Consider the following 21521-nt stretch of genomic DNA (forward strand, 5'->3'; position numbering starts at 1 on the left):
TTCATAATCATTATATGCCCGTGTCATACTTGTAAGTCGATCCGTTTAGCATCTTTCTTATGCTGTATATTGTATACTAGTTTAGATGAATAACATTTGCTATATTGATGAACTGTCAATTAAAAAAAAAAAAAGAACACCCCAAAACAATGGAGACCAATGAAAAAGAGAAACAATGAAGAGAAATAAATATGGGTGCGGACGGGCCATGGCATTTATAAACTGGTCTTGGGCAACACACACACCTTCACACACACACACACACACGCACACAAAATAACAAGAGAAATGACCATGTAGAGTAGGCTTTTATAAAGTTCGTCAGTCATTGCCGAAATATGCACAAACATTCGTCACCATTAGCTATATATATATATATATATATATATATATATATATATATATATATATATATATATATTCAAATCCCTCAGCACCACATGTCAAATCATGTCCGTAGGACGGCCCTGATTGCCACGTTTATAAATATCGTGATTGTTAGAATGGTGTAAATCTCGTTCTATGGAAATATGAGTTATTGTCTAATCGGGCAGTGCATCCATCCCAGTTGCTCTCGTCCGAGGGCCATGTGGTGGGAAAAATATGTTTGTAAGACGTTTTCTGAGATTTATTCTTTTTCTGCTAAATTCTAAATTTCAACAGAAATTTAAAATAAAGTATCAAGACATTATTATTTTTACGTATTTAAAGATATATTTTAATCCATTTTGTAGTATTCAATTTTAAAGATAACGAAATAACCATGACAATGACTTGATCAAAATGGCGGGCGACAATAGTGCTGATTGTTATTGTGGAGATATTCTAAAGCTGCTAGAATCAAGTAAGTTTATCAGTCATTGATTATCAGCTTATTTTAAGGTACAAAATATAACGTGAACAGTAATGTATGATTTGCGTAAATTTTTCGTGGATCAATGCAAACATACGATGTCAGTAAGTCTGAGATACATGGCTGTCCATGTAGTCACGATCATAGTCCCACATGTGGAAATTAGTTGGACGTAATCTTCAGAATACAGAAGTGCTGGCATTCCCTCCCTGCTGAGCATATAGGCTAGACCTATTCTTCTTTGCAGACTTCGGACTCGTTCTTTTTAGTGGTAATGAGAAAGAGGGATCTTGTGGTATAATCTAACGTGCTACCACTTGTGCTAATTGTGATTCAGGTCTAGCCTGACTAGCCCCGGAGACGGCGCCGCAAGGCGCGGTCCTGGCGGCTACCTCGCAGCTGAGCGGGAGGCAGCAAAAATCACGAATAACTCCATTGCCACATTCACGGCGACTTCACAAATAAAGCACTGCTAAATTTCCATCATAAACACAGTGACAATAAAAAATGAAATATACATTACCTTGTCGACTTGGTTTTTCTCACCCATTTATCTAGAAACTGCAAAATTTTCTACATTTTTTAGGAGTAATAAGCGGCCTGCCCTAGTGCAACAGTAGTGGAGAGACTTGCTGCTATATCCATTAGTAGGCATATGAAATCGCAAAAATTCTGCAATATGAAGACTTACAGGTGAAGATGTAATGTTGAAGACTGACTGCGTTCAACTTTTGGTTCTAGTCCTTTTCTGCATGCGACTCGGTCGAGAGGAACTGCAGTCAATGGATTTGCATGCGCTGGCCGTCAAGTCGTGTAGCTTTGTGCATACTGTTGCAAACCCTCTGCTGTATATTGCGTTGCTTTCTGGGTGGGTGCGCGCGCGCAGGCCTTGTCAGAAGGCTAAACGCATTGCGCGCGCCTGGGAGCTGTGCGAGTGATTGTGAGTTTCAGTGAGCATCGGTGAGCTGAAGATATTCGAGTTATAAGACAACATTTTCTGCATCATAAGCGATGAAATGCATCAAACAGTCGCCGAAATTAATCATTTAGGTTTAATCGACCCATGTAAGTATTCCTAGTAGTTTTTGTTGAAAAATTTAGGAAATATAGCGCCGAAACGGCACCGTTTTGTACAATTCCTTGATCTGAATGCGAAAACGTCACAGCCCCAACGCAGCACGTTTGGGCTCCGCAGTTATAGCCTGACATGGTCCGACATGCGTTGTGTTTCAACGTTGTGTACCGGGTAAACGACCGTCACTATTGACGGCAAAATCACATAAAATACCTTTTATTTTGTATGATTTTAAGAGTAATATAATTTTTAACACTCACCTACAGTGTATTTTCCTAATGGTTCAGTTGAATTTGACGTTTTGTTGGTATCCAGACCTTATTGTTGAATTTTTCGGAGTAGATTGTGCGGTGGCATCTTTTCCTTCGAGAGCTTCACAAAATCAACAAACTACCACGCATGCGCAACCGGAAGTGGTTGCGTTTTACATACGCCCGTGCGCCCGTGCATTTTATGTGTTACGTAAAGCTTATCTATAGGCCTACCTTGTTCATCACGCGCGCCGGCAATGATTTGACCTTTTTTAGTCGGGGTCATCCGACTATCTCATCACTTCCGCCCCGACTACCTACGTTGTAGTAGAGAGTGAATGCCATTCAAATAACTCGCAGATGAGGAGTGAAGCAATAAGGACGTTTACAGACCTGATTTTAGCCACAGATTTCGGTGAGTTTTTGACCTAATTAAACAAAAAATCGCATACTGATTATTGAATGATTATCATAGATTACGACAATTCCTTACATTTTAGTTTTCTACGATTAATAAAGATATTCATGAAGGAAACGCACACCCACCGCTGAAAAATATCAACGTCTGCGAAGGAATAGACGTGCAGCCGCTGTCGCCTCGCGACAGCGGCTGCGTGTAGTTAATTCAGGTCCTACTTGATGAATGGTTGTTGGCTGATTCTCTGCCTTTTAACCCGTTCCTTCCGCAGTTCTCTGAGTGCCTTTAATTGCCCCCAAACGAGATTCTTTTCGCTCGTCGACAGAGAGGCACACAGGTTGGTAATCCAGCTGTGTGAAGGCAGTCAAGCGGTTGATTGTGTCCCACTTTCTACGGTCAAGTACATGTGCCCGTGAACAATGGAAATATCGATCGGGTGCGAGGTATGAATAGAGCGTGCGCTGATGAGCTCTCAGAATCTTTTGTTCTTCACAAAACCAGGTACCTGAATGAGGTGACTGGGGTCAGCGAACCCGCATTTCTAACTGATCTCAGCCTTGATCATTATGTACATGTTCGTACGAGTTTACAGCAGAACAAGCAAAAAACTAAATCAGGAAAAGGTACATAATACTGTAAAACCCCCTTTTTTTAAACAGCAGGAGAACAAATCCTGATAGAATAAACTCTGATCTTTTTATCAAACCCACTTTTCTGAGCATTTTAACACAAAGAAACATGAATTTAGGCCACTGAAGCAGGCACCCTTGTCTTCATTTTGGGAACCTGGTAAACCAGGTTCCCGTATATCAGTTGCTAACCTGGAACCGGTAAGGAACGGGTTAACAACAATGCAATGAATGGTTAACATTAATCGAGTGGAGTGAGTAGACTTGGTCTAACATTACATGGGTGGTTGTCAGCCCGACCAGACGCCGTACACGAAGCACGACTGCTAGCGACTTCTGTTGTCTAAAGTGGTGTGATAGAATCTATATATGCAAAATGAAATAATCTAGTAGGTCCTATAAGTACTGTGTACTGTAACACATATAGATCGCAGCATGAAATTTTCGTGAATTGGAGCTGACGGCCTTTTTTGTGGCATAAAATTTTTCTCGAACTACAACTGGCATTCAATGCACAGTGTTGACCGAAAGATCGGTCTGTATCTTGTCGTCGGGGATATGTTCCGCGGAGACTGCGTCTGGCTTCATGGATCCCCTCCTATATCCCCTCCTATATACTGTCTCAGAATTCGGACACGCGCTGTGCGCGTTCAATGTCAATACATGCATACAACTGAAGGCCACTGAAAAATGAGCACGCGCCATTGTACCTTGTTGGTGCAAGGTTGCATCGGGGACGTTGCGGCACCCGTTCTTGTCCGAATTCTGGTGCCTTGGCTCTTGCATTCAGCCCCTGTACATTTAATCACTGCATTGGCACACAGGGAGATTTTGTTTTTCTTTTGTGTTTTTGAGGATACCATCACACTCTGAGCTTGCGAATAAGCGAAAAATCTCGCAACAAAACGGCGTAACTTTTCAATTTTTAGCACTTTTTCAGCGACCCTGATTCTTGGTACGGGACCTATTTCGCGAGAGTTGTGGAAACGTTGTGGTGATTCTGCGTTTTTGATGGCAAAATTTGGGATTTTAGATGGATTTTTGGAGGTGACTCAGGCACTTTCCTGTGGTAAACAAGTGTGCCAGTATGTGAAACGATGTGATATACTGTACGTGTGTTGTGACAGTAGACTTTGCTGGCTTGTGATAAGTGATAAGTGTCCGTATTCTGGAGGCCCGCCAAAAACTGGGGGTTTTACTCTAGATTTTAGAAAGGCAGTGACCAGTGTAGCCTACACAGCCACACCCGTGTACATGTGTGTCTCCATCCAGCCACACGCATGCCAAGTGGCCAAGTGAACAATGACAGACTGTGTTCTGTCTCAGAGGAATGCCATTATCCAGTTAAAGTGTATCACCTGAGATGCCATAATATTGGAGCTTGATGCGAAGTCATTGGTGGGACACTCTATTGTGCATCATGGGTGATCTTTCACAATATATTAACAGCTGCAGCACTATGTTTATATTTCTGTTTGTGTGGTAACTATTACAAATTCACAATTTTGAGTTCTCTGATGAAACCGAGTCAGTATGTTTTGTGGACGTGATTGTATGTGTATGCACTTTGCACGGACCATTGTAAATTGTAATGAGAATCAATGTGTATACATTGTATAGACCAATTTGAGCGACTGCTCATGGAAGTGTGCCCTCTTAAGGTGACGCCATAACTGGGGGGCATCCAGGCCTGGCCGGCAAGCGCCGTACGTGCGTGGCGAGGGTGCCAGCGGCAGCCAGTGCTTTTACCACCCGGCGCCAGGTGGCCAGCTGTCTCTGGCAGCGATCGACGCGTCTGGCTTTGTGACAACTGCATTTTTTTCGCCCACTAAATTGTAAAATTTGCGGTCCAACAGTGATTAGCGAAATTCGTGAAAATTAAACAACTTATACCGGGTATGAGCGAATGGCCATGGGTAGATGACATACTGCACTGTAGCCAAAACTTGAATTTCAAGGTGAATATCGGTATGATCCTTGAGTGTTTGTACATGTAGACTTTATTTCTATGGCGATGACTTGGATACTCCCTTTTAAGCCCCATATATTCAAATTTGTGTAAGAGAATGAAAACCGCTGGGGTGAACTATGGCTAGGCGCAGGCAGACATCTTGCGAGTAAGCCTAGACTGTTGAGAAGTTAACTGATATGATTAAATACAAATAGTGAATCAGAATCTTCAGCTAGATATGGCGCCATAAATTGCAACTTATCGGTTAACTTAAGCTTTTTAGGCTTTACTCGGGCCAGCTTGGTAGAATCTGTCTAACGTTAGATCTTGTCTAGAATTCTAGGCAAGAGTCCAGACTAGACCTATTGACTTCTGGAACCCTACATCCAAGATACCCTATATAATTTTCGGTTGTCGCTAACTTCAGGCAAGCCTAACTGTATAAGTAAACCAAACGGAATACAGATCTAGGCATTCCTATACCGTATAAACTAAATTCAGGTCGCCTGATGTTAACAACCAAAACTTCTACTGTTTTAGGTTTAAGTAACATTGCATAACATCGCGCTAACGCCTAATATTATAATCTACAAAAGTGATTTTAAGATTAAACTTTTTTAATATGATTGTGAAGTGGATGTTTGCCTCCATCCATGGTTTGATATTTATAAGTATCAATATCAAAATTCAAATTCACAGTTTCCTTCAGGCCAAAATTGAATAGGCATGCTATGGTCAATGCAATGCTGAACATTTTAGAAGTGAAAACAATATAAGAATTAAATGCATCTTGAAACATTTATTTGCCTGTAGTGCAGGCTGTAAACTGTTTGTCATAATAATATGATATAGCCAGGAAGTGTATTTAAACTTTGGAAAGTAGTGCACCAAGCATAAAAAACCCCAGTGAATTATCAAAATCTTTGAACTTGTCTTCTAAAATGAACAACATATTTCACAAATATGCAGTGATAACCTAATTAGATAGAAGATCTAGTAGGCGTAGGCCTAACTTTCAAAATCTGTGCATTTTATACCGTTGTATTTCACTTGTCTCTAATTGTTTATTCATCATGCGTCAGTGGTGAATGAATTTCACACACTGCTATGCAGCTTCCATTTCCGTTTTTTTCTGTTATTTGTGCACCCAACAACTGCTCAATATATTTTCCTGATCCTTCCTTTGAAGTTTTCATTGTAGATCAATATGTATGAATCACTAAATTTGCCCAAAAGAAAGGCATTAAAAGCCGCTGAAAGACTTTTGCACAGTGAGTAAACAATCACAATATTAGCGCGGCGGCCGCCGGCGCAGTGGTGGTGGCCGGCTGACTATGCGCGATGGGTGCGCTAGGCTGCTGAGCTGACTGAAACGCCAGTGCAACTCGCTTGGTAGCTAGCTTGCTGGAAGCCCCCCGGCTTTGGCGACCAATATAGCTCCGCTAGCGGCGGTAGGTGTACAGGTCATCGAAATCGAATCGGTCTATAGCATTACTGTCGCATTCATGTATGTACACATACACACACACAAAACACACAGCATGCACACCCGATCCAGCTTCGTGCCATGAATGTCATGTGACGGTGTTGCGTGTTTGGAGAAATTCAAATATGCCTGAGCTCCTATGCACGAAAATTACCATGGACCCTTGCATATGAAGCCATGCCTAAAACGTTTGCTGCAGTCCAAAAATAATGGTCAGGAGTGATTTCGAGGCATTATACCCAGTCCCAGACATGGAGCTAGCAAAAAACTAATCGCACCATCAGATTCAGCATATCTATCCCTACTTGCATTCCACACGCTGGTTCAAGTACCTAAGCAGATGCTGAGATATGAGGATATAGATGTGATTCTAACAATGTTTACATCAACTTACTGTCAGAGTCATTTATGAGCGTCTAATAGAATATGGAGAAAAACTTCTTCTTTCATAATATGATACCAAATTTGTTAGGATTAGTTAGTGGCCATAAAGGCGAAGTCAGTCACAAAATTGCATGTCAAAATGAGCACACCCGGTGTTTTTATTGTGCCCTATGGGATTTGCGTGATATCAGATAGGGCACGTATTTGTCTTTATGTTGGCAGGGCACGATCCAACACCCTAATACGATACTGGTACTTACATTGTATACTTTGCACAACATGTAATCACCAATAAGTGTGTGTATATCCCAAATGCAAAGTGCATGCATATTCTCTGAAAGATAACCCAGGACACGCTTGTACTGTGTGCGTACGGCGTATGTGCGGGCCGTTGAAATCAGAATTGATCAACACTGGGGCCTTTATGTTGGCCGTTTTGGATTGGAAGCAAGCTCTACCTCGAGAAAACATGCAGACCGACGTTTGTGACAAGACCAGAAAAAAATTTGAGAAAAGACATTGAGAATTAAGGAGTATCCCTTCAAAGGAAAAAAAAGGTCATCTAGAATGTAAGAAAAAGTAGGTTATTTTCATCATATTGATGCATGATGGTGTGTTATGTGCATCACACTGTGTGTTGATGTGGCAGTATCCAGCTGGCCACTCTGGCTTTGGATACATTCAAATGTGTGGCTGTATACACTGCCTTGAACAAATATTGGCATCATCCTTTTGTAATTTTGGTAATAAAAAGACAACTCCCGAGGTCTGTTTGCATAGTTACAGTATTTTATCTGACCGGTACAAATCCACATTTTTAGTACAACGAGTACCGGTACTTGTTCTCCAATGAGGTAATGAACGTAGTCAGTGTCAGGAGTGTGTTGTTACCTCCGCCAAGGGAGGAGGTTATGTTTTCGTTACCGTTGGTTTGTTAGTTTGTCCGTGTGCAAAATAACTCAAAAAGTAGTTAACAGATTGGGATGAAACTTGCAGGAAAGGTTGAAATGTGGGGGAATTTATGAAGAATTTTTGATATTTTGGCAGGTAGGGTCAATGAACTTGGGAGTTCAGGCTGCGTTATGTTATATAATTATATTATAATATTGTTATGGGGAGATTTCAAGCTTTTGGTCACTTGAAGATGTGGTGCTAACAAAAAACTGTGCACCGTCCGATTCTGCATCTAATCCAAAACTACTTTCGTGCTCCTGCTGGTTGATGTAACAAAGTGCTGAGATGCCAATTTCTGGGGATAAATGTGATTCTATCGATGTTTAATCAATTCATTGTTGGAATTATGTGGGGGGGGGGGGGGGTGGGCATAGCCAGAGTTTAGATTTTTAACAACAAAACTGTCGTCAGGATATTTAGATAATGTTATCTGTTCTCTTCTCCCTTTCTCATTTTGCTCTCTTGCTTAAAAATTGCTTTTCTAAACTTTTCCCCTTTGCAAAAATTTGTTTCATTCTTGTGCTATCAAGAGGACATAAACACTGAAGAAGTATTTGTGTTATGGCAGTGTACAAGTTAGCGTATAACAGATACTTTGAATCCATTTAACAGTAAGTTGCAAAGTCATATCTAATAGATTTCCTACTCCTCTATGGTATAACTTACAATTCTTCTGACAATTTTCTGGAGTAAACATTTGCTGAGAAATCATTGAATTCCACTTTGCATGATGATACACCATCATATGCAATATTTAGTGTTCACCCTGAACTCCTAAAATTTATACAAGATTGCGAGGCAACTCCACTCCTTGATAATAAGTCTGTCCTTAATCAATTTTGTTGATGGGTTAACGTAAGAACTGTTTGAGGTATCCAAATGAAACTTGGCATATATATGTATGATTATTATCAATGGGGTAAAAGGTCAAAGGTCAAGTAAAAATGCTATTTTTAGATTTGATGGTTTCCATTAGATTTCCATTGATGGTTTCAAAAAGAATCTCAAGACATATATTTTCAATTTAAATTGACAATATTGTATACCTGTATGTATAGTATGTATACGTATAATAGGCCTATTGTTTGTTGGTTTATTGTCTTTTTTCTGTGATACTGTTGTAACGTGACACAATATGTACTCTGTTTTATAGCGCCTTGAGTATCTTTTTTTAGGTAGAAATGTGCGCTTTATAAAAGTCTCACTGTTATTATTATTATTTTCACTTTTTCTCCATTTCTTGAAAATGGCTCAATAAATCTTCATGAAACTTTAGTACATAAAGTTTGTATGCATGAACTGCCTGCCATGATCATCTTGGGAATGTTTGGGTCAAGGGTCAAAGGTCAGGATAAGATGCTTACATTTTACTAGTAAATGCTGAAATTTCACCACTTTCTCTTTGCCTTGGAAATTGCTCAGTACGCACACTTAATTCAACAAGTAACCTGGTATACAAATGTACATAACTGCGCAATGACTTTAGAGGGAAAGATTTAGGCCATGTGGTCAAAGGTCAAGTGAAAATGTTCAAATGTCACAATTTTTCCCATACTTTGAAAACTGCTCAAAGTATTGTGAAAATTGGATATCACCAGAAATTTGCAGAAATTGAATCTTTGATATGTTTTCTACATCTACACTAAATTTCACAGCATAAGACTCAGTTTTTCCTATCGAAAATGGAATTTTAAACACCCTATGTTGGATCGCACTTGTCAGTTTCGATCTTATTTCGAACGCCGCGCTAATATGCTCAGTGTTGCTACGGCGGGGCGTCTCGCGTGTGATTGGCTAGTGCTTTGCACACATTTACATACAAATATGTAGTTCGGCTTTTGGAAATACGTACGTCTCGCAGCGTGTCGGAAATGTTTTGTTCACGCGTGCATGCTCCATTGTTGTTGCTACGATAGATACCAGCACGCTCGCTCTGTACTGAATGCTCTTTGTTTGGCTTTCTATTCGAGCTTTTCTACCGTAATGTTCGACAACGGAAGTGAAACAAAAAGTGAACAGCAATACTAGGCATCACTAACTTCCAACGTGAAAATAGATACGATAGGGAACATGGTTTGAATGTATCAAAGTTACAAATTGCCACACAAATCGTGCAACATACAATCGAAAATTCACTTGTCAATTATTGTGCTTGTAGTAAATACGACAGCAGGTTGACTCAAAAGACAGCAGAAGAGAGGAAATGAACGGTCATGAATGACCAATATTCAAATAATACCCTGTACTAAAAGTCAAAATTGCACCAAACTAAGTAAAGTCGTGTTTGTTTGTTTGTTTGTTATGCCTCCGCCACGAAGTGGTGCCGGAGGCATTATGTTTTCGGGTTGTCCGTCCGTCCGTCTTTCCGTCCGTCCGTCCGTCCTTCCGTCCGTCCGTCCCTCCTTCCGTCCGTCCGTAATGAATTTTGTGGACAGGGTAACTACCAAAACCTTTTGAGGTATCCCAATGAAACTTGGCATGTATGTGTATTAGGGGGTGAAGTTGTGCCTATCAACTTTTGGGTGCACATGCTCAAGGTCAAAGGTCAAAAGGTCAAGGTCAAATGCTTAAAATTTTACTATTTCCCCCATATCTATGCAATGCCTGAAGATATTTTCTTGAAACTTAGTGTATACATGTACTACCCAATTAAGATTCTCTTGTGAAAGTTTGGGGTCATGAGGTCAAAAGGTCAAAGGTCAAAAGGTCAAGCAAAATGTTAAAATTTCACTTTTTTCTCTATATCTTGGAAATTGTTCAAGGTATCGTCATGGAACATAGTATATATGCATCTACTGACTGGCAGTGGTTATCTAGGGAATTTAGGGTTCATGGGTCAAAGGTCAGGGGTCAAAGGTCAAGGGCAATACTTCAAAATTTTACTATTTTCCTTATATTTATGCAATGCCAGCAGGATTTTTTTTAAAACTTGATGTATGCATGTATACCGGTAACCCAATAGAGATTCTCTGGGATTTTTTTTTTTTTGCCAAGAAGGTCAAAGGTCAAAAGGTCAAAGATCAAGTGAAAGTGCTGAACTTACTTCTTTCTCCATATCTCGGAAGTGGCTCAAGTTACCTCGAAACTTAGTACACTGTACATGCTGAATTTATGTATGTTCTGCCTGACAGTGATTCTCTTATAAATCAAAAGCCAGATGAAAATGATAACAATTTACTGTTCAATATAGAAATTGCGGTTTTTCTCCATACCTTGAAAATTACTCAGTGTATAAACTTATGAAATGGTCAAAGTCAAGTTAAAGTTCTTAAATCCTCAAATACATGCTCTCCTATTCATCCAATTAAACATAGGTCAAGGAAGGTAAACATTCAATACATTTGTGACAAACATGTCATTTTAATATTTTGCCAATTTTGTGAAAATGTAATCACACATTGTCCACATGTACTATAGACCTATTAGGAGAGTCATGCATTATGGCGGAGGCATACCAGTCGCCATAGCGACATTTCTAGTTTGTTTATATACCGTGATTTGAAAAGATGCATACAAAATAATGCGCCACCCGCTCCTGTGACGTGTACACACAGGCGTAGCGTGAGGATGCCATTGGGTAATACGTGCAGCATACACACGTAACCAGCAAGCTTGCAATAATCGTAACCGCCATCTTGAAAGACGTATTGGTAAACAAACCTGAACAAAACGCATTATGTATTCGGCTCAATACGCTGAGTTCTGAGGAAGCTGCCCGGGAAATTTGGCTCTCTCAGAGAGCCAATCAGAAGCTGTTGTGGTTGCTAGAGGCGGAGCTTAATCTCGATTGGCACCATCGTACGGATGGGTGATTCTCACCTCGCATCGCCCCTCAGCATTGTCTTCGAGCAAGAGGTGAATCTTCAAAGCCCGGTTTCTCGCAATTTTGTCAAGCTAACAATTCAAAAAGTGCATCATATTTCACTTTATATGACCGCTTATGGTGCCGGAGAGTACAAGTTTGTTATATCAATGTAAAGCTTAGGAAATGGGCATTGTGATTCAATGAAAAAAATGAATTTTCACAGTTTCTGCCTTTTGCCTGAAACCGTTGTCGCCGGTCACAAATGATTTGTCACACAGCACTAGAAAAATATATGAGAAATTCAATGAAAATCTCTATGAAAAAGGAAGCTAATGTCATATATTGCCATCACACTCTCACCAAATTACATTGTAGGTGAAAATATGTGGCATGGACTTGATATCAGGTAGCATCTTTCGATGGACTTTGGTGGACATTGCGATGGATTGCAAAGAGGGAACTGTAAAACCAGAAACTTTCTCGATTTTCCCAAAAAGACAAGATTCACAAAAGTAAAAAGTGTTTGTCTACATAGTGTATTGAATGCCAGAGTTTCATGCTGTGGAAAAAGGCCTTTGGCTCCAATTCACAAAAGTTTCATGCCGCAGTAGTGTTCCTGGGTTTTCAGTAAGCCCCAACAAGTGAGAGGGATGTAGGAAGAGATGTGATAACAATGTGAATGTTCATTGCTTAGTGATGTGCTGCAGTGTGAATGGCAACAAATAAATGAGCATTTTCCACAGTGCACATGCAGGCTGGAACAAGGTGCATTTGAAGTTCAGTGTGTCTGCAGCAGTCATGGACCATGCATCCATCACTGATGCATTCAGCCTTCCTGGGTTCTCAGTGGAATGAGAAGAGGGTACCCTTGTACTAGTCATTTCACAAATGGGGTGTGTATGGCTGAACATGAATCCCACGAGATGTCCCCTGCTGAGCATGTGATGACATACAGTGTATGGTGTGTGTGTTTGTGTTTGCCTGTGTGTGTGCACTCACGCACTTGTGCATTTTGTTTGCGTGCATGTGTGTACACGAATGTACAATGTACTGTATGTGTGCACATGTTTATTGATGTGTGGCCATATATGCATTATATGTGTGTGTGTTTGTGTGTGTGTGATTACCAATACAATTTGTGTCTCATCATAGAATGGGTGCATTTGTGCATTTGTGCAACACAGCCTTTGCTCAGAGAAAAGAAACTTCTTTATGAGGATACAAGTAGTGTACATGTATGTACAAGATGTCTACAAATCGCAACATACATTGTTACACCTGCGCTTTGTGCAACTGTGTCTGTTAAAATCAGTAAAGAGCATGAACTTGAGTATGCACTTGAATTTTTAAGATTCAATTCCATAACTGATAGCATCATGTTTTAATGTCACAATTGTCACTGAATCTATTGTCACAACAATAGATTCAGAGAAGCTCTGCATTTTTAACACAAATGGATTTTTTTATGTGTGTGAAATGTGATATGAAGCAAAACAGGAATTCTTATGCTTCCGCCACATGAGGATTGTCTCATTGTTGACCAATTCTCCCTGTTGCATATAGGCCCTAAATATAAAAACATTTCTTTGCCAGCCGTTTGATCAAGTGTATTACAAATTGTAAGTGCTTTATGCAACCATGCACAACACGCATGTAGGTCAAGCAGGGTTACACTTTCGGTACAAGTATTCACATGTGCACTTCCGGTAATGCTGAGTTACTGTCAGCAGGTGCGGTTAGAGCGTATACATTGTATGCCATAATGGGATCTAATTTGTCCCTTCTCATCATGATTAAAACATTGTCACTTCACAATAGAAATGCATTTTCAGAGCTAAAAGCTTGATATTTCTTTTCTCAGCATGTAACAGTTGCTGAGAAAATTGACAACACTATGGTAGTTTGGAGATAGAGATACATTGTACATGTAGTGTTCCATGTTCTTTGTGTACAATCTAGAATATACAGCTTGCGCTGTGCACCAGCACAGCTTTGTCAACACAGTGCTTTGGAAATTACTGGTAGATAGCGCTGCATCATTTGACTTTTTACAATAAGTTTGATTACTGTATACGCCATATATTTCGAGAGTCTAAATTTTCATAAATCAGGAATTCCCGACGATTTTGCAAGTGGTTGAATTCGCGATTTTGGAGTCCTGTACTGAACAGAGAAATGTACACGCGCACGTCACATTCACATCAGAATCAGAGTCAATATTTTTGTGTGTCTTTAATTTCGCGAATAGCATCTGACTTGCGAAATTTGCGAAAATAAAAACTTCGCGAAATATTCGGTGCATACACTATTACAGTATGCGATGGAGAAAACTGAATTGTAGCTAACTAAAGGAACTGCAGTGTGCCTTTATTGACAGACACTGTGTACCGGTATACAATGTACACATGTTGTACATTGTAAAGAGCATTTTTCAACACCAATATTGGTCCTTCACATTCCATATTTGCTATGATTTATACAGTATATACTACAGTAGGACCTCGATTATCCGGCCACGTCGGGACTGGTGGACATCCGCATTATTGATTTGGCTGGATAAGAGAGATACGCTTAAATACAACACTTTCTAACATATCATGCTAGGGGTATACACATGTGGCACATGTTATTACCAATTGACTAACAGCATGATTATCAGTATGGCATTGCCTTTTTCATACATCATAAATTGATATGGAAATAAGATAAGAAATTAGTAAAATATCCCTTCATGTATTGTTTGTCTGATTGATATTGACCAATAACGAGATCACTAAGCCACTTGTCGAATACTACTGCATTGTCCTATAACCACTCCAGTGCATTCAGTGCCAGTGACAGCGTGGCACCAGTCGTTGACATGGTCTGACAAACTGACTTCAAAGTTATAGTCCGCTACAATGATTGGAATATGTCCTGTCGTATATTTGCACAATAATGGTTGAGCGTGTGTTTGTTTTGAGTGAGATTTGCACTGAAAATACATGAAAACATTTTTTAAAAAGTCAGCCAGTCGACATCCGGATAACATCGACATCCGGATAACAGAGAATCCACATAATTGAAAGCCGGATAATCAAGGTCCTATCGTATATGATTATGAACAAAGTGTTTTAATAATTCATAGCTTTGCTTTTTAATCTGCAGTTTTTCCAGTATCGAAAGAACCCAGCATACTCCAATTTTCATGCTGTAGTATCATTTTTTTGCCCCAACCAGGTACTCAAGAAAAGATTGATTTACAGAAAGAACATGTATGGATCCTGTACAACTACACACAGGCCTTCCTTCACAGGTATGTACAGTGTTACAATGTGCATCAAACACTTCATTATCATCTACAATACACTATCCTCTGTTCATTCATGTTGATAGAGGTTGATTCATAAAGTGGAATGATACATGTACTTCACTGTGCAATATCTATTGGTGTGCAGCTCACACATGTACTGAACATGCATCAAAAAGAAAAGTCAAATGTATAGCAAATTGTTGTTCCTTTGATTAAAGGAAATGTTAGAAATGCCTTATACATGGTATCTTATGGCTGTGATGTTGTCGTGTGACATTCAGGCTTGCACAATCTTGGCCTTTTTTCTCTGGCAGATAATTGTCAGTAGCACTTTCACGCACATGTATGTGCATGTACTTTTCAAATAAGATTCAATAATTATATGGATGTTCTTTGTTATTGTGAATATTGCATTTAAACCACCAACAGCAGCAACAGCAGAGATGCCTAGGTCAGAGAGCAGCTAGGTGTGAGATTTTGCGACTGTGGCACTTGAGGGAGTATTAAAAAGTGATGGGGCCGTGAGAGGGGATGGGGTGCCTCCCCTCCCAATGGAGCAATTGTATACCATTTTTAAACTGTAAATCATGCAATCTGGTGTGTATAGTGTACATTAATGTAATATTTTGACTTATTCTGATTTAAAAGAAAAGAAAAAATTCCCAGTGTGTGGCTTGTTTGGTGGTTGGAAATTCACGTTTTGGGTTCATTTGTTTTTCTGTGAGGCGTGAGAAAAATCTTGTCAGGCGTTTGAGCTTGAAAACGACCCCTGAGGAATGAGTCTCATGCCTTATACTTGAGACTTGGTATGTCTGCTATAGGGGTGGTAGTATTCTGGACATACTGAACTGCAGTGAACTCTACATAAGTTAAAGGACAAGTCAACCTTCATATGTGGATTGAGTGAATGCATCAATATTAGTAGAACACATCAGTGAAAGTTTTGTGAAAATCGGACAAGCGTTTCAAAAGTTATGAATTTTTAAAGTATCTTTGCAAACACTGGTGGATAAGAGGACTACGTGTGTACTACAGTGTATGATGTCACATGCATAGAATGATATATAAGGAAAATATAAAGAAAATTCAACATATTTTCACTTTTCTTGCATAAAAAGGACACTTGACTCCCCTCTTTCTTTGATATTAATCATGAAAACAAAGTTCAGATTGGCTGAAGTGATCACAGGAAGACTGTTAGAACTGGCTAGTTGTGTTAGCGGTTATGGCTCCGCTGTCTACACTGAACATTGCTTAGTGAAACAGCCATGATCCATGATTTAAACGCAATGACACACACAGACTAAGAGCTTGTATTTCCATGTACTATTCAATCAATATTACTGTACTTGAAGTGGATCACAATTCATGGAAAAAAACCCATGTTTAGTTAACAACATTAAAGGGATCGTATAGTTCTGGTTGAGACCTAATTTCAATTTTTTGGTGAGATAATGAGAAACCTCTTATGAAATATGAAAGAGCATGTAATTCCATGAGGAATTCAACGTCTATTTGATGAAAATTGGTTTTGAAATGGCTGAGATATCCAAAACGGTGCGATTCTAATAACGTGTGGGACCCACACTTTTTTACGATCGCTTTGTTATACTTTGTTTTTTGATGTTTCAGTTATTCCAAACCTGATTTTCATCAAATAAACTTTGAATTCCTCATAGAATGGTATGCTCTGTAATATTTCATAAGTGTTTTCTTTAAATAGTATCTCGCAAAAAGTTAAAAGCCAAATTCTCATCTCCACCAATACTGTACCATCCCTTTAAAATACAAAAACAAGCCTAAACACTCATTGGGAGACACACAACTTTACATGGAATTACAGCACAAACAAGTAGAAAATCGTCAGAAACCTACAATGTACTATGAGAGTCGAATGAGATATAATCGAATGAGATAATCACTCGCATCGATTTGTTTTGCCTACCATTACTTAGCAATAATAGAGCATGTATAAGTACATCTACAATGTGTCTGAGCAATTATTGGAAGAAAAATAGAGATGAGTCAGTATATGACAAGACTTACTGATTATATGCAAACTAAATGAATAGATACATCGTACATTGCTGAGAAACTGTGAAAACCAGTTATTAAGTGATGATTGTGTAGTGAAGTGCTACCATATCATCTAAAAAGTGAAACATTTCTTCTTTGTATGTGTTTGGAAACTAGAAATCTACTGTGGATTTTGTACATGAACAGAGCAGAACAAAAGAGCATAGAGTGCCAGACAGCAGGATGTTGCAGAAGACAAAATTTCTGTATTTTAAACATATTTGAATAGACACTCGAACAGGAGTGTGCAAAATGTATACCTGGTAGTTTTGGGGTATCTGTTTTAATGTTGTGTACATAAGTACACAGCATGTCAAGAGAATATTGGAAGTCTAGTGACTTAGTGAGACTATAAAATCATAGTCTTATTCACATGTAGTGAACTACATGTACCTTGACTCTCCTTGCTGAAATAGTATGGGTGCAGTGTACTCCCGTTATGACAAATACGGTTATAACAAAATTCTCATGGCAACAAAGTAAAAAGTCAAGTTCCAAAATTATCATCAAGAGTAATTGTCTCTGTTTGCAGTTTCAGTCATCAATAAAACATTTAAAGAGTGTCTAGTGTGCTTAATCCCACTTAAGAACAAAAGCAGGAGTTACATGTAAATGTTTTAGGAAGTTAGGATACTCTCACACCTGATTGGGTCTTTTCATCAACAAATAAACATAGTTATGGCCCCTGCTTCAAATAGGCACTCTGTCGCAAACAGGAATGATTACTTATCTTTTTAAAATACACACTTTACTGAACTGGGCTATAACAAAATTTCAATATAAGAAAAGAAATCATACCGGTCCCAGGAACTTCATAAAATAACAGGAGTTTTAATTTAACCCATTCCTTCCACAATTCTCCGAGTTGTTAAACACCTGTGTGAAAGCAGTCAAGCAGTACATGTTTCCCCTTTCCATGGTCAACTGTATGTGTCGGAGGGAGGGGGGGGGGGGCGGACCCCCCCCCCCCCCCCCCCCCCATTGAGCTTTTGTTTCATTGTGGAAGTAGATAGAAATTATGCAATTGGCAAGGACTGTCTTGTAATTCCTGCACCATGCAAAATATGAAAGGAATGTACTATTTCGGTGTACCCATAGTTGGTCTGAGGTCAATTGGTCCATTAGTCTCTTGCAAAAATCATGTGGTGTGAACTACCCTCTTTTTTCAGCAATGTTGATGAAACATGGTACACATAATGGCTTCCCACTAGTATAGATGTACAAGTCTAACTTTCTATCAGAGGTCTTGTTGCTTGACCAACTTTGGTATACATTACTTTGTGTGGGGGGTGGGGTGGGGAATAGACATCCCTCTAGGTTCTGAAGCAGCAGGAAACTTTGCACTTGACGACCTACAATTGTAGTAAAGATAGTACATCATATGCAGGACATGCTTCGTACATAGGTATGTACAAAATATGTCATGTCAGAGATCATCATGGCAGTCATGATGTGTGCTGTAAGACCTTTGCAGAGTGAACTGTCTCAGACCATGAAAGGCATCAATTGCGGAAATAAAATTGAAAATAAACCAACAATCGAGATCATAGTAAAGAAGACTTTCAGAGCATAGATCACCAACAATCGAGATCATAGTAAAGAAGACTTTCAGAGCATAGATCAAATTTTGTTCATGCTGGATACAGATATTGACTAATGCAAGATAAACTTAACATTTTAAATTTTGTGTCTTTAAAGTACATGAGATTGCAATAGATAGCCCACTTGAATGACATTTGCTTCCATCACTTTTTGATATTCCTTGTTCTTAAAGGACAAGTTCACCTTCATAAACATAAGGATTGAGAAAATGCAACAATATTAGTAGAACACATCAGTGAAAGTTTGAGGAAAATTGGACAATCGATGCAAAAGTTATGAATTTTTTAAATTTTTGTGTTGGAACCGCTGGATGAGGAGACTACTACAGCTTGTGAGTCATATGCGTACAACAGTATAAAGAAAATATAAAAGAAAATTCAACATATTTTCACTTTTTTCGCATAATAAAAGAGCAATTGACTTGCCTCTTTCTAAGGGCAGGGGGAATAATATTACTCATAACATGTATCGGTAACGAGTCAGGGGAATGTGTACTTTTTTCAAAAGATGGAATTTTGTGAAATTCTCTTTATATTTTCCTTATATTGTTGTACGCATGTGACATCTAAGTTATTCATACACTGCAGTAGTCTTCTCATCCAGCGGGTACTGCACAAAAACTTCAAAAAATCATAACTTTTGAACGGATTGTCTGATTTTCCTCAAACTTTCAATGATGTGTTCTACTAATATTGCTACATTCTCTCAATCCTTATGTTTATGAAGGTGAACTTGTCCTTTAATATCTTTTCTCTCTCTTTCTCTCCATCTATTGACATTCACAGGCAGTGCAATTGTGTGTTCAAGGAATACAAAAACTTTGAGCAGCTGAATAGTCTTGTTCAGCTAGTCCTGCGCCTTGCCATCAACATCATATCCTCATGGCACCAAGCAAGAGAAAGAGAAGAGGCTGAGAAGGAGAAACGGCGAGATGGGAATGATAAAACCAATGACAAAGAGATCACCACATCTTCCTCCAAGGATGACAAGGAATCCAAGGAAGAGAGTGTGTCTGATGGTAGAAGTACTGAATCAAAGGAACTTGTGTCAAGCACATCGAGGAAAGACAACAAAAGCCAAAGTGATGCCAAAATGGAAGGAACAGAGTCTACATGTTCATCGGCTGAAAGCAAGAAAACAGCGTCTGCACAGGAGAAGGAAGGAGATGAGAGTGATGACAGCAGTGGATCCGAGAAGAGGGCAGAGAAAAAGGGTGGGGAGACCCCGCCCACAGCAGAGGAGGACTATTGGACACAGGAGGAGAAGGAGCGATTGCTGCTTCTGGTTGCCAAAGTTTTTCACATGACGTTCCCACTGTATTCAGCACATAAACAGTACTATCACGGTGTCACAGATGTAAGTGTGAAGGTCTCAAGTTGCAAATGTGATTATGGTCATGTTCAGACACATGATGCTTTATTGTATGCCCTGGTACATGTACTGGAGGATATTTTGGATTCAGCAGTGTTATACGCCACGGCCACATCACATCAAGTTTTGTACAGAGGTTTAGCATAGTCACATCAATCTGAACTCCTATTATTTTTGGTGATGCTGCACTTAATGTTCTGCCTTTTACATGGGCAGAGGCAGCCACCATTTGTAAATATATTTTTTATATATCTTCTCTACCATGCCCATTTCTGGGTAGGTTTTCTTCATAACATGTATGAAGGTGCATCATGCTTAAATTTAGACCTCTATTGTTTCTGGTGATGCTAAAATGCTGAAATTTAGTAGTCAGGTGTTCAATACATAGACTCCTAGTGTTTTTTTTTGTGTGTGTTTTGTTTTGTTTTGTTTTTTTGGTGATGCTGCCCTTAGTGTTTCAAGTCTTTTCTAGGATCAAAGGTCATATTTAGGTTGCTGACTTGTATACACTGTACTGTCCACTTGACTTTTTTCTATGTGTGTGTGTGTGTGTGTGTGTACAGGTCCATCATAATATACTTTTAACGGCTGTAGTTTGCCAACCTGGGGATGCACTTCCGTTGCATGGCAAAGGATATTTGTAGCTTTAAGTGATAGGCAGACAAATGAAAGTGAAGAGCAGAAAAACTGATTTCTTGCTAGATTTGATACTGAATTTTTATAAGATTCCAATGCACACTTTAAAAGAATTCATTAAAGGACAAGTTCACCTTCATAAACATAAGGATTGAGAGAATGCAACAATATTAGTAAAACACATCAGTAAAAGTTTGAGGAAAATTGGACAATCGATGCAAAAGTTATGAATTTTTAAAAATTTTGTGTTGGAACCGCTGGATGAGGAGACTACTACAGCTTGTGAGTCATATGCGTACAACAGTATAAAGAAAATGTAAAGAAAATTCAACATATTTTCACTCTTTTCGCATAATAAAAGAGCACTTGACTTGCCTCTTTCTAAAGGCAGGGGGAATAATATTACCCATAACATTTGTCGATAACGAGTCGGGGGAATGTGTACTTTTTTCAAAAGATGAAATTTTGTGAAATTCTCTTTATATTTTCCTTATATTGTTGTACGCATGTGACATCTAAGTTATTCACACATTGCAGTAGTCTTCTCATCCAGCGGTTACTGCACAAAAACTTCAAAAATTCATAACTTTTGAACGGATTGTCCGATTTTCCTCAAACTTTCAATGATATGTTCTACTAATATTGCTACATTCTCTCAATTCTTATGTTTATGAAGGTGAACTTGTCCTTTAAAAGACTTACTCAGGATATGTCTTAATAGCTTTTATATTTAGATGA

At 39.0% G+C, this 21521-nt stretch overlaps 1 protein-coding gene across 1 annotated transcript in view; it reads left to right on the plus strand.

Annotated features, from left to right (window-relative positions):
- Positions 1 to 783: 783 nt before the first annotated feature.
- Positions 784 to 21521, plus strand: part of LOC139741722 (ubiquitin carboxyl-terminal hydrolase 34-like) — a 107726-nt gene continuing 86988 nt past the window's right edge. The window contains exons 1-3 of the mRNA XM_071652308.1: positions 784 to 844; positions 15026 to 15101; positions 19562 to 20132. Of these exons, the coding sequence (XP_071508409.1) occupies positions 784 to 844; positions 15026 to 15101; positions 19562 to 20132 (708 nt within the window). The remainder of the gene's footprint in view (positions 845 to 15025; positions 15102 to 19561; positions 20133 to 21521) is intronic.

The sequence above is a fragment of the Diadema antillarum genome, unplaced genomic scaffold (assembly GCF_040938485.1).
Source record: "Diadema antillarum isolate AM-2024a unplaced genomic scaffold, OU_Dant_1.0 seq00000947_RagTag, whole genome shotgun sequence".
NCBI lineage: Eukaryota > Metazoa > Echinodermata > Echinoidea > Diadematoida > Diadematidae > Diadema > Diadema antillarum.